Source organism: Sphaeramia orbicularis, chromosome 20 (genome assembly GCF_902148855.1).
Source record: "Sphaeramia orbicularis chromosome 20, fSphaOr1.1, whole genome shotgun sequence".
NCBI lineage: Eukaryota > Metazoa > Chordata > Actinopteri > Kurtiformes > Apogonidae > Sphaeramia > Sphaeramia orbicularis.
Genome location: NC_043976.1, coordinates 18,018,636 through 18,032,929, shown reverse-complemented (window position 1 = coordinate 18,032,929; position 14,294 = coordinate 18,018,636). Strand labels below are relative to the sequence as shown.

The window sequence follows — 14,294 nt, the reverse complement described above, 5'->3', positions numbered from 1 at the left end:
CGTAATTTGTACATTATTATTATTATTATCGATATTCTAAAATGATTTAGAGTAGTTTTCACTCTCTGTTATTTTGTAGTTATGTTTATTTTTCCACTGGGAGCCGTTTGTAAGACTCAAAACTACTATTCCCACTGGTGACTTTTAATGGGAGCAGGGGATTGTGGAAATTGTAGGCAATATCTTAAGCCTTTAAAATACTTCAACTCCCAGGGTGCACCGCTCTCAGGCTTCAATGCACTTTTCATGGCGTCTGTTCGTAGGCTAAAGACAGGTCGCCTTCTGACAAACAGATAGGCCAGCGAATTTACGGTAAGTGGCATCGTTTATTAGCTTTTCCGTCGAGAGTTTAGAAGTATAGACGTGTTATGTGGTACATGTTAAGATAGTATATCTGTGTCGCAGGTCAAATTAATGTGTCCTATATAAACAACCTCTTCCTGCTAGTAGTCTACAGGTTACAGAATACTAGTAATAATGTTATTGTAGCTCACAAGTTTAGCTAGTCGCATTAGCCTAGTTTTATAAGACTTAAGTTTGGGTAAACGTAACCTAAAATGCCTTCGTAGAAATCCAAATTGAGATTTTTTTTTTGTCTCCCACGCTGAGATTGTTTGTATTTACTGGCTACAGGCTTTGTTTTGACCGTCCCCGAGTGACACGATGGAGGTGGTGAGTGTCAGCCCGGAGGAGGAGAGCCGTCTGACCCAGCTGAGGTTTGACGCCGCAGTCAAAGTCATTAAGAGTTTACCCCCAGATGGTAAGAAAAAAAAAAAAAAACATCAATCTGCAAAATGTCATTTAGGTCACTTTAAAAAAAGAGTCTAGCCCGCGGATGTGACCAGCCATTCATACAGAATGGTGTCAGTCCTAGTTAGGAGTAGTGCAGCAGCTTGATCTGCCTTGGATCTTGTGCGATTTAAAAGCCTTAATCCACTTTACAAGCATAGCACAGAGCAGACTTAGCCTTTCTGCTTGTAGTCCATGCTCCTAATGCAATATCACTGTCAGTTTCTACTCTGTATAATGTGTAATCTGTCTTAATCCCCTTACACTATTGAGGTAGTGTTGTGAAGTATACAAGATGTAATAATAGTTTGTCAACAAAACAGTTACTCTTGCAAAAAGTTCTAATAACTGATTCTTTGCTCCAGGACCTTTTCAGCCCTCCAACGACATGATGCTCAAGTTCTACAGTTACTACAAACAAGCTACTGTTGGCATGTGCAACATACCCAGACCTGGCTTCTGGGATGCAGTTGGGAAAGCTAAATGGTAAATATAGCTGTATTTGTGCCCAAACACACAAGGAATTTCTACAAAGGTATTTGTAGCATGTGTGGGAGTTTTATTATAGTGGGATGCAGGGTTTTCTTTAGGTTTGTGAAGGATTCAGGCGCTGTAATGTTTTTTTTGTTTTTTTTTTTGTCAATATTTGACAGTTCGTTTTTATATAATCTTGAGCTGATAGCAGTATTCGAAAATAACTCAAAGAAAGAAGACACAGACCTATTAATTGAGGTTAAGAGACAATTATTATTTGCAGATGATAGACAACCCCAGGAAAAAGAAATTTTTTCACTATGGAGTATTATACTTACTTTTCTCTCTAGGGTGCTGGAGAAATCTCAGTATTGATTTTTCTGTTTTTTCAGCCTATTTTTCTGTGCAAGAAATGCTTAGGTGCTGCACGCAAGTCCTATAATAGTAGGAGATAACCTGAGGTGACGTGTTTTTACCCACACAATTTGCTACTTCCCTTTTTTATGGATGAAAGTCCTCCTGAACACTTTGACCCCCTACCCCCCACCCCCCTCAGGAAAATCATGACTTTAAATTTTAGGCAAATTACAGAATAGTAAATCATGTGGCCAGTCCGTTCTCACTGTGCAAGACAATATTTAACAGCCTTCGTGTTCACATTTCTGTCCTAGTGTTTCTACCGGTGTCGAATATCAGCTTGTGTTAGATGATCTCTGGACTTGGTGCTTGTTGAAATGTAACTTGGAATGCAACCTCTTACCCACTGGGACAGACCAATCTCACTCAAAGACATGTTGCACAATAATTGTAAAAGAATTTTATATGGAAGTGATATAGCTTTAGAATGGTCAGATTTTTTTTTTGTCAGTCTCATTTCCACAGTCTGTTATATTTATGTTTGAGATTCTGATCTTTGTAAAGAACAAAAACACACTGACCCTGAGTAAACTAGGTCTGTTGACACAGTCTGAAAACTGCCACAGGAGTGTTTTGATTATGTAAACAATCATTATCTAGTGCTACCTTGTGTTGTGTTTGCAGAAATGGTGCAATAATGTGTTTGTTTTAATCTTTTAGGGATGCATGGAATTCTCTTGGAGAAATGACAAAAGAACAAGCAATGGCAGCCTATGTTGATGAAATGAAGCTGGTAAATCTTTCCCAAGTCACATATCAATATGACATTTTTGACATGACTAGAATATTTGAGGTCAAGTGGTATTTTTGATGTGTAGATCCTGGAGGGCATGCCCATGACTGATGAGGTGGAGGAGCTCTTGCGGGTTCTTGGTCCATTCTACGAGCTTGTTGAGGAGAAGAAAAAGATCACGCAGATATCAGACTTGAGCACAGGTACGTATAAACACCAGGTGGAGCGGTCTTTCACTTTAACTGGATTCTGCATGTGGTGCTTTAACCTTTTGTTTAATTTGCTTCTCATCAAATGCTCAGCCCGTTTGACACTGTTTGCTAGGCAACTGGAAGGCAAGTAAATATTTTAGTTGTGATATGCAGTAGTCTTACTTTGTTTGGTGTCGTAGTTTAGGTACTTTAGTGTGTATTAGCGGTCGTGTTCTTCAGCATGAGCTCATTTGGGGGTTTTGAGACAGATACAGCCTTCCATTTGTTGAAGAAAAAAAATCGTGTGTTTCAAGTTGGTGTTAATTTGATCTTTTTAAAGTCATCTGCTTGCTCAGCTCCAAAAACCCTCTTGCTGCAATAACTGACATTAAATCTGTAATTCTTGGCCCCTGAAGTGTTGTAGATTGTTTGTTATTTTTCCCCTTTAAAGAAATGCTGCTTTTTTTTTTTTTTTTTTTTTTTTTTTTTTGAGGTTTGCGTTTCTGTCATACCATTTAAATTGTTTTGCAGGGTTTGGTACGATGCTACATTCAATGCCATCAAAGAGTGTCACGAAGAGCATTGTCAGGAGTATGGAACTGAACGGCACTCTAGAGACCAAACCTGCAAAAATCAAATCGACAGAAATGACAGAGAGGTCAGACGAAGAGCCTGAGGAGGAGGAGGAAGAGGAGGAAGAGGATGAAGATGAGGAAGAAGTGGAGCGGGAGGTTAGGAAAGGTAACTGGGTTTTATTTCAGTTCAAACAAAGTGAGGTTTACATTCACGTAGGGTGTGTCATCATAAGTAGACTTGACTTCCTCCTTCAGAAACTATACAACCATTACTACAGGATCATTGCACCTGCTTCTAGCCATTTTGCTTTTTACAGGGTTCCCGCAGGGTCTTAAAAAGTCCTAAAAGTCTTGAATTTACAAATCTGCATTTAATACCTTATAAAATCTTTAAATGGTATTAAATTTGATGTGGTAGGTCTTAAGTTATGTTACCATTAACTTGTTTGCTGTATTGTGTTTAAATGTCCAACCTAAGCAGCAAAGAAAGTAACATTAGTCTACTCAGTTCCACCCATTCCAACCTGACAGTTTATATTGAAATGAGGAACCAGTTATCGCTAACTTTGCAGCTCCCGGTGAGAAATAACTTGGAATGATGGGAATCAAGGTCTTGGAGTAAATGAATGCATTTTCTTAAATTCTAGGAGTCGAAAATTTTTCCCAGTATGGCCATGAAATGGGCATAAAATTCAGTTTTAGATAGTCTTGGTGTAAAAAGTCTTAAATTTAACTTGTAGAAAGTTGTAGGAACCCTGTTTTTAATACATGCCCCCATACATATCTGTTTCTTTTAGCACTATTATGACATGTAGAATGGTATTATCTGTTTTTATTTGCTTACTGCTGATAATTACTCATTTTTAAAAATTTACATCCCTGTAAATACTGTAAATAATACTCACTTTTAGCACTATTATGGCTGTTATGTGACTTTGTAACTTGTTTCTTTGCTTAATTTTTTTCAGTTTTATCTGCCTACTGTGCTGCCTCTTGGCCAGTCCGTCATTGTAAATGAGACCTGGTTCTCAAATGACCTACCTGGTAAAATAAAGGTTAAATAATAAATAAATTGTCTTTTTTTTTTCAGACAAGAAATCAGCAGCTTTACAGCCAAAGAAGAAAGGTTCATCCAGGAGACACAAAGCGCCTCTTGCAAATAATAAAGTGGCCAACGGGGGCACCCATCTCACCAACGGGAGTCATTCCAGAGCCGCCCTGAACAGTGAGGACTCCCAGGAGAGCTCAGCCTGTGAGCCTCTCCTGAATGGTCATCATGCAGGTAACTAATGTACAATGTTTTTTCTGGTGTAAATCATATTCTTTTCTCACACTGTGTCCATAAAATGGTCCAAAACAGTCAAGAAGGACTCAGCAGTCGTGTCTCACACAGCCACTGCGTGTGCATGTGTGTCTGGATCATGTGATGAGATAATCTGCTAAGCTTTATTCCCAGAGCTGAGGCAACTCGGCACACACTGAATTGCAGTACTCAACGTAACAGCTGCTCCTGGGACACTTTTAATGGAGTAAATCAGGGCTTCCTGAACTCATTCAACTCCAAACCCACAAGACAATTTTGGTGTCTTCCCAAATCTGTAAATCTGGCTCTGGCGCTGTCAAAATCACAACCATAGTTTATATACACATTAATATTCCACTTTTATTCTAAATATGGCACTATTCTGAATTGGACAGGTGTAAGGAAGAAAGCATATTCTGTTTGGATTTTCTGAATTAGGCCCTTTCTGAATAAAATACTTTCTCAAAAAAAAAAAGAAAAAGTGGGAAATCCTAATATTTTGGTTTTGTGAGGATGAATTGGACAAATATTCTGCACATGTGGAACTTGCTACAAACAGCCCCTGTTTATAATCAGCCTGTGTGGAGATAAAGATCATGTACAGTAGAGAATACAGATGGATGCTCCAAAAAGCAACATCAACGGGTGTTTGGACATGAGCAAATACCAAAAGTTGAACTTTTTAAAATGGTGCAATGTTTGCCACCTGTGAAAGATGTCCTCTGTCCTATTTTTAAGATGCACCGCTTCATGTAAAAAGGAATTTTAATAGACTTTTCCTTGGCAATGGTCATATCTTTTTGAAACAAAGGTTAAAAAAAAAACAGAATCATTATCAGAAACACGATCGATGTCAGTTACTTATCGAGTGAGGAAACCAAAAGCTAATATGTAATACAGACTATATCATATTGTGATTTTACATTTGATTAAAATACAGCGATTTTAATATTAACAAATGAAGCACAAAATTGTTTAACTCATTCACAGAGTTATGTCACAGCTTGCTTCAGTAGACTGTTTGTTCTGTTTGCTGTCCACTCACTGTAAATAATATGTATTATTCAGTTTTATTCACTGGACTCATAGTATAACCAGAGGCTGCAAGTTCTCAAAATGTCCAGTAATCAGCCTGATTCATCAGTCTGTCTCTGCTGACATGTAATATTATGCAGCAGTACACTGGTTACCCAGAAAACACAAAACAAACAATTCAAATGCACACAAATAGATGACAATGATCTATTCTCTGCTGTCTTCAAAGTCAGTGTTTCACAAAAATCTATTCTGAAAACATCTTGTTTGGACATGTCTGTCTGATTTGTTAATTTTTAATCTTTGATTATGGAGCACATCCCCATGATGAGGCCTCTCTGCTTTGTGAAATACCTGTGAAGCAAATATTCTCTTATATGTACTGTAATTTCACCACCATCCATCACGATCCAAAGTGAGGGACACACACAGGTCAAAGTCTGTCTCAGACTGACTACATTTTCAGGTCCAGGTTCATCAGAAGACAGAGTGTGAACAGCATCTGAGCTGGAAAAATATCTATACTCTCCCTCCAGTGATTGTACTGTAACACTGGTTCACTATTACAGAGGGATTTAAGCTATGGGTTTACATTTTTCTTCTCTGACAAAACTACTGGTCGGATTCATTTCAAATTTCATATGGAGCTGGGACAATGTCTGTAAAGTTTGGTCACAGTTTTGAGAAATTCAGATTTTTGAAATTTTCTTTACAAATTTTTGAAATATAAAAAAATTGCCTTTACTTATAATGGGCTATATTTTGATGGTTTATAACTTGTAAATGGTTAGAGACCAATATAGTTACTATTGATCACTGATAGGAAGTCATATATGGACTTTGATTGAATTCGTTGAGTTCTCCTGCAGTTAAAGTACCACCCACTTCTATTGGGAGATTGATCTCCTGCATGTAGACCACAGGACTCTAACAGAGACAGAACCTGACAACCTCACGCATTCAACTTGGTATTGATAGGTGACTGATAGAACATGCTGGTCAGTTACAGGGACTTTAGTCCTAGTTTTTTTTTTTTTTAATGTTTTAGAGTTTATCTTGGGATTTAACTTAGTGCACATTGAGGGTCTGTACGTGCTATTTTGATATTTCACAAAAGGACCACTTCTTCTCTAATTGAATTCATTCACAAATAGCATTCATATCACCGTTTCATATTTTACTCCTCTGTAAAAATGGGACTTTAAGGCAGTTTTGTGTCTGTACTTTAAAGGAGTGATACTTTGCTTTTTTAAATGGAATTATGCATTTTAAAACATTTCCCTGTGGTCTACGAAAGCTGTTAATGCTATACTTGGATCTGAATTCTTCATTAATTCAACTCCACAGGCCCATCTTCAACAATATTTCTAATGACAAGAGAAAGATCATTTTGAGCGCTGGCCCTTTAAATGCATATGAGCCACTTCACGCTCCAGTCCTTCCAGGTTGTTGACTGTGCTGCTCTGTCCCATTCAGCCACTTGTTCGTTGTATTAACGAACACAACTGAACATTTTAGGTAATCGGCTCGAAAGTTGGACATATTTTCAGTTTTTACTACAACCGCTGCTGTTGACAAACAATTATGTCGTACTCGGAGAAATGTTCGTCAGACATCTTGACCTTATATGTGCAAATGTAGTGACGTAACTAGTTGTAAAACGTAACAAATTAAGAAGGAATTAGAAGGAGTTGTAGAAATCCACTTGATTTTTGCCAAAATGAATAAGTTAGCTTTGCAGCACCTGGAGGGTTCAAATTCAAACTTTATGAACTATTAGGGTCCAAATACACAAATAAATGAACCAAAGACTAATAAAAGTGGGTTTAGCAAAATATGACCCCTTTAAGTTTGGGAATGAGGAGACTAAATTAAGAGCTCTGTTGAAATAAAGTGCATCCTGGCCTATTCTTTTAATGAGTCTGTTTCTTTTCCTTAGTGAGTGTTATCTTTTTAATATCTTCTTTTGTATCCACCTCTACAGATGTGTCCGGTCCGAATCATGTGGCCAGTGACTCCGACAGTGAAGTCTACTGCGATTCTGTGGATCAGTTCGGACAAGAGGAGGCAAGGCACAACTTGAAATCACTCGGTAACGCAAACGTTTTCCAGTCGATCGTGGGTTAATTTGCTTGTGTGTTCTTCAGAATTCAGAGCATAACCGTTCTCTGGACGACCTGGATGAAGAGGAGAACCATATGCTGCCTCCTTTAGGGGAGCCACAGGAGCCTCGGGAGGACATTGAAGGTGCACCTCAGGTGATCAGGTGTGGAGGGGAAGACGGAGACGCCGGTGGGACGAGACAAAGACAGAGGCTGAGCACAGACAAGGCAGACGGCTCCGTGGCCAGAAGAGGACGGGGTAAGGATGATAATGATGATGGTGGTTGTTCGAACTCTTACATAATGGCTTTTCTAACGTTTTTGATCAAGTTAAGTGCATGTTTTGCCACATTTTCAGACATTATTGCATTTTGACAGACTTATCACATTATCAGACGCTGTGAGGCATTATGGGAGTACAGTCATAGCAAATCCTCTGTGTTTCCAGGATCCAGGTCCCCAGGTCTGGGTTCTGGTCCTGTGGTGCCCGTGCACAGCGGCGGAGATGGGGACGGGGGCCACTGGGGAGGGGCCGTCACACCTGGTGGGAGCCTGAATGAACAGATCGTAGTGGCGTTGGCCAGACTGCAGGAGGACATGCAGAGCGTTCTGGAGCGGCTGCACACTCTGGAGGCTCTCACTGCGACCCAGGTCAGATCAACGGTCCCTTCACTGCTGTCGCATATAGGCTGGCATCATGTACAACAGCTCATATCTACTGTATGGTACTATTAAAATAGTAGAGAGGGACATCTTGAGATACACTTTATACTTAAACTTCTCCTCTGTACCACAGTTCATTTTGATAATATAGTCACATTTAAACATCTGAATGTTTTTATGCTTTATGTTCATGCATAGTGTTGAAATGTAATTACAGGTTACTAATGAATTTACCTCTGGATTAAAACTAATCATGTGAAATGACATGACACAGTCACCTTTCTCAACATTTTCATTTCTGCACAGTGAAAAGATACAAAGCACCAGAATAAATGGCACAAACTGGATAAGCTCATAGAATAGAATATATTTCCATTCACCTCATTGTAATTGATTACATTTTAAATGGATTACGTTTTATCTCAACTGTTACAGATTAAATACATTTATTTTTTTTAACCCTTAAAGACTCTCAATTATTTTTGTCACAACTTCCAAATATTTTTTTTTTCTTTCCCAAGTGATATATCACAATTTATACTAATACTATCCTCTGCATTTTGTATTGTGCAGTGAGAATCAGGTATTTTCCTGTATTGAATTTCCTGATAATGCAGATGTTTATTAAAAGTCAGAGTAAATTCAAAGGTTATTAGCTCAAATTTTTAAAAATAATGTAGAAAAACTGACTTTTTTCAACAAAATGTCTCATTAACTGAACATAAATACAAGTGTCTCCATCCACTATCATTTATCAAACTACACAAGTTTTACTTTTAAATCAATGTTGTAGAAGATGACGGTGTTTCCATGGTAACTACGGAGTCTCTGAACGTCCAAATGGGTCATATCTGATGACCATGAAAAGATGAAAAACTATTTTACACCAGTTATTTACATGTATTGATAGGATTAATGGATCAACAGTTGCTAAACATTTTAGATCAGTAGATGCTTTTGGTCGGCAGTGGATATTTGGGTCTTTAAGGGTTAATGTAATTACATAAGGCTGTGACATGTAACCAGTCACTCCCCAACACTGATTTATAAGTGTTACTGTGAGGGGGCTTGTGTGTATCTTAACCTGTGCATTGTGTTTAGTTGTAACTGGTGTAGAATTATTAAATGTTCCGTCTAGCAAGTAATAATAGATTTTTAGTGACATCATCTGACAGCATGTAACTGATCATGTAATGCACTGTACCTGTGTAATCTGACAGTACACTGTGTGAATGCGACCTCAGAACATGAGGAGTTTGTACTTGATAAACAGCAGAGACTACACAGATCTCACATAACACCCTCACCATTATCTTCTATGTTCATGAACTCTGGTTTTTCTGTTTCTTTCTTTCAACAGGCACGTTCAATGGCTTTGTCTCCGGCTTTTGTGACACCTGCAGTGAATAAGAGAAGCCAGGTAAATCATTTAAAAGACGGTGCAAGTATTATTTACAGCTCTGAAAAAATAGAGCCCACTGTTTTCACTTATACTCGCAGATTTAGTTTTGTTTATTTTACAAATTATAGATATAAGATAAGATATACTTTATTGGCCGCCAATAAACTACAAAAAGACAGATTTCACATATAAATAATGCAAGTTATGGTATTGTATTTTCATAAAATGACAAAAGACTTACAAAATTCCATGTTTTCCTATCTCAAACAATACAATGAAACTTCATGTTCATTTCTCACATCATGTAATACTTATGTTTTAACTTGGGAAGAGTGCAGAAAGTGTTTTGTTAATAACCAGTCACAGCTCTCTTGTGTCTTTCCATACTCTCTACCACAGGGGTCTCAAACATGCGGCCCGGGGGCCAAATGCGGCCCACCAAAGGTTCCAATCCGGCCCGTGGGATGAATTTACAAACTGTAAAAATTCCACAGTCAAGGCTGTGGAACTCATTTTAGTTCAGGTTCCACGTACAGACCAATAGGATCTACAGTCAAATAATAGCAGCAGAATAACCTACAAAAAAGAATGACTCCATATTTTCTTCTCAGTTTGATGTGAAAAAATAATATTACACTATGCCTGTAAGTAATGACAACTTCAAATTTTTGTCTTTATTTTAGTGGAAAAAATAACATTAAATTATGAAAATATTTACATTTACAAACTATCCTGTAACAGTAAAATGTGAATAACCTGAACAAATGTGAACAACCTGAAATGTCTAAAGAAAATGAAACATAATTTTAACAATTTTCCGCCTGTTACTAAGTGTTTAGTGTCTTTGTAGATCTGATCCATAATGCACATGTAGAAATGATAAGTTGAGGCAGAATATTGTCAAAATTGCACTTATGTTTCTTAAGAAATTTCATTTTTTTCAGGTTATTCACATCTTTTTTGTTTGGATAGTTTATAAAAGTAAGTATTTTCATAATTTAATAAAGACAAAAAAATTGGAGTTGTCATTATTTATAGGTTATTATGTTATTATTTTACTCGTTTGGCCCACTGGAGATCAAATCGGGCTGAATGTGGCCCCTGAAAGAACATGAGTTTGAGACCCCTGCTTTACCAGTCTCTCACATTGTTATAATTGTAAGGGCGGGGGTGTCAAACTCAGTTTAGTTCAGGGGCCACATATAGCCCAGTATGATCCCAAGTGGCCCAGACCACTGAAAATCTATATCATAACTGGAAGGGCTCTGAGCATGCGTGTGTGTGTGTGTCTGCACGATTCTGACAAATTCAGATGTTTTTACGTGGCCTATTTGGTATCTATAGTGTAGGAAATAGTAGTCCCGTCTCCACATTAAATATCTTGGCAAGCTGATAGGACCAATATTTTTTGAGACATTAGTTATTTTGGAATACAGTTGCCTTACAATCATGGAAGCAACGCTGCATGAAATGAAGTTCAAAACAGGAATGCCGCATTTACTCCCGGCTTCGTCGTGTGTAGTGTAGTTGGAGTTTCGGAGTTTCTTCTCAAACTGCGCGTTTATTCTAAAACATGCTGCAGCTACAGAACACAAACGGTTAACTGGCACTCCACATCTACAAAGTGTAAGGTTAACTGACAGGAAATACAAAAATCTAATAATTATTGATTATACTAATCAAATAAAAGCACAGTTTTGTCAAATTATGTGGGTTTATTAATGTGCATAACCACACAGGTTTTTCGGGAGCAAAAAGTAACAGACAAGAACAAAAGTGAAATATGTAATGAACAAAAACAAATGCACTATATACAGTGGAACCCCGCAACATTTGTTGCTGTATTATTCTGGCATCACATGATCATAAATTGGCCAACCAGGAGGGGGTGTCTGGTTTGCCGTGCCATGCAGTTACAATCTGGAAGAGGTGCACGTCAAGGCTGTGCGGGCCAACGCAGGGCTGTCCAAAGTGAGGCAGGATGTCTGAGCAACCATAAATCCAGCTTTACAGTGACACAGAACTTTTGGTATCAGACATCTGGAACTGACATATACATCGATGGCCAAAATACAAAACCTCCTATCTGAAAAAAATCACTTTTTTCAGGAAACAAAAAAAACGTGGATCCTGGAGGATTCTGTTGGGTTTCTGTAAATTGGCTTCGAATCTGGTTTTGACCAACTCTATATGTAAAGTGTCATGAGATAACTTTTGTTATGATTTGCCGCTATATAAATAAAATTTGATTGATTGATGGTTTAGTTTTATTATAGTACGGTCTTTGTTGTTGTTGTCAGGTGACCTTCATGTCATAAGAAAGGGTGGGGTTATCTTGCAGATAGACTGAAAATGTGGAGTCATCCTTGTTCTCACCATTTAATGTGAAAACTCAAAATGTAAAAATTTGCAGATAGGTTTTGTGTTTTGGCCATCGATATTTAACTTTGTGATCAAAATAACTTGTATTTTGCAAATTCATCCCATGGGCAGGATTGGACTCTTTGGTGGGCCATTTTTGGCACCCACGCTAAGGGTTCATTTACACTTTAAGCAGTGGAACCACACTGATACTGAAATAAAAAATCCTCATTGTTGCTTTGATTCATTTTGTGTGTGTGTGTGTGTTTTTAACAGAGACCATCCTGGTGGCCTTTCGACATCTCTCCCACCTGTTTGGCCTTCGCTGTTATTTGGCCGTTTGTGGTGCAGTGGCTTATCCGTCTGTACTTGAAGAGGAGAAGGTCATTTTTAAGGATAAAATACAAAATTGATCTACAGTGAAAAATAAAATAAACTCATCATGTTTGTGTCTTTTTCAAATAAAATAAACTCATCGTGTTTGTATCTTTTTCTCTTTTCCTTTTTAGACGAATCAACTGAAAACCCACAGGCACAGAGGAGTCCACTAAACCTCTCCAGTCGGGTGGCTAACAGCTGAAAACTCCCCCCTGCTTAGTCCCAGAGCCCAGTAATTTGCTTTTGCACTATGAAAGAAGGCACCTAGAGTAACAAGCAGGACGAGGACGTCTCTCATGCGTGTTGTTGTGTGGATGTGGAATCAAAATGAAACCCGAATGTATGGACGCCTGTAATAATTATACAACATTTTTAAGATGACACCACTGAACTGGAATCTGTCTCTGTATGAAACAGTTTGTGTTGAGAGGAACATTTGTGGCCGGGCCATTGTCAGTGTGTTGAACTGCGGTAGCTTCTCAATTATTTCTATAACTAAGGCTTTTTGCACAAAAAAATGGGCCTAATACTTTGTTGTTTTGAGTAAAATGCTTGATGTGGTTATAAATTTTCGCAAATCACTTTGGTTAGTCGCCCAGGCCATGCTGCTAAATAACTGTAGAGTAGAAAGGAGGATTGAATGTAATAATGTATTGTGTTGAATCCTTTTAATTCTGATAAGTTAGTATTTATTGCTTTGAGACCGTTATAAATGAAGGCTTTTCAGTCCAGATTTTAGATGCGTATGTGATGTGTATGTTTGTGTGTGTGTATAGATTAGTGTGACGTGTTCTTATCACCTGCTCTGCTGTATATCAGTCTGTGCTTTATGTCACGGTTTATTGTGTTTCATTAAGGGGAAAAAAAAGTGCCTCAACATCTTAAGGTACAATCATACTGTAGGTGGCATTATATCAAACACTGACATGTAGCGTTTCACTACTGGACCAAATTCACATTAAACTCCTTCCACCTAGTGAGCCATGAGGAGGTGGACGTCAGTTTCCATTCGATTTGTGTCATTTTATTAATGTATAACCCCCATCACCGTCTCTGTCATGTTTTTCTATGTTTAATTTCCATGTGTGATTTGGTAAATACATTTGTAATATATTCCAGAAAGGTTTTGTCCAAGTGATAATAGTGATGTTGATGAATTGTTTGCAAAAGCAGTGAGATCTATACAAATTGTATACAATAGCTGTACAGATGGATGATTAAAATGCAATATTTTAATTGCATTCCTGTGTACTAATATAGAAAATACTATATCATATTTACAAGGTTTGCATCTGCAACGGCACTAATCTTTCCAGAGCCATTATGTTTTAATATAAAAGGAATAGTTTACCTTTCTACTGAAATGTACTAAGGCTTTCTTACCTCTCTGCCTGTGGATAGAGTGGGGTTTGCATGTGATAATCTAAGCCGAAAATAAAGTTTTCAGTAAGCTAATGTTTGCGTATGTTTCTGACGATTACACAGTTCTCACAGAAAATTTCATAATTCATGCCTTTTTTTAATTATACCCCCACCCACCCCAGAGAGCAGGGGTGTGTGTATGAAGTTTGGACACACCTCCTCATTTAATGGTTTTTCTTTATTTTCATGACTATTTACATTATAGATTGTCACTGAAAGCTTCCAAACTCGCATGTATGAACACATGGAATTATGTAGTTTACAAAAAGTGTGAAATAACTCCAAACATGTTTAATATTTTAGATCACAGGTGTCAAACATGTGGCCCGGGGGCCAAATCCAGCCCTCCAGAGGGTCCAGTCCAGCCCTTGGGATGAATTTGTGAAATGCAAAAATTACACTAAGATATTAACAATCCTTTTAGTTCAGGTTCCACATTCAGACTAATT

At 37.8% G+C, this 14,294-nt stretch overlaps 1 protein-coding gene across 5 annotated transcripts; it reads left to right on the top strand.

Annotated features, from left to right (window-relative positions):
- Nucleotides 1–176: 176 nt before the first annotated feature.
- acbd5a (acyl-CoA binding domain containing 5a) lies at nt 177–13,878 on the top strand. Of its 5 annotated transcripts, none has more exons than XM_030123232.1 (14): nt 177–312; nt 634–760; nt 1,155–1,275; nt 2,341–2,413; nt 2,499–2,616; nt 2,716–2,748; nt 3,136–3,345; nt 4,270–4,461; nt 7,502–7,584; nt 7,665–7,878; nt 8,068–8,270; nt 9,643–9,702; nt 12,322–12,496; nt 12,532–13,878. In XM_030123232.1, the coding sequence occupies exons 2-13, from the start codon at nt 664–666 to the stop codon at nt 12,466–12,468; spliced, it is 1,551 nt and encodes a 516-aa protein (XP_029979092.1). In that variant the 5' UTR covers nt 177–312; nt 634–663; the 3' UTR covers nt 12,469–12,496; nt 12,532–13,878. The 5 variants fall into 5 exon arrangements, with proteins under 5 accessions (XP_029979092.1, XP_029979094.1, XP_029979091.1 ...); XM_030123234.1 differs by having other exon boundaries at nt 7,499–7,584; nt 12,322–12,428; nt 12,555–13,878; XM_030123231.1 differs by having other exon boundaries at nt 7,499–7,584.
- Nucleotides 13,879–14,294: the final 416 nt, after the last annotated feature.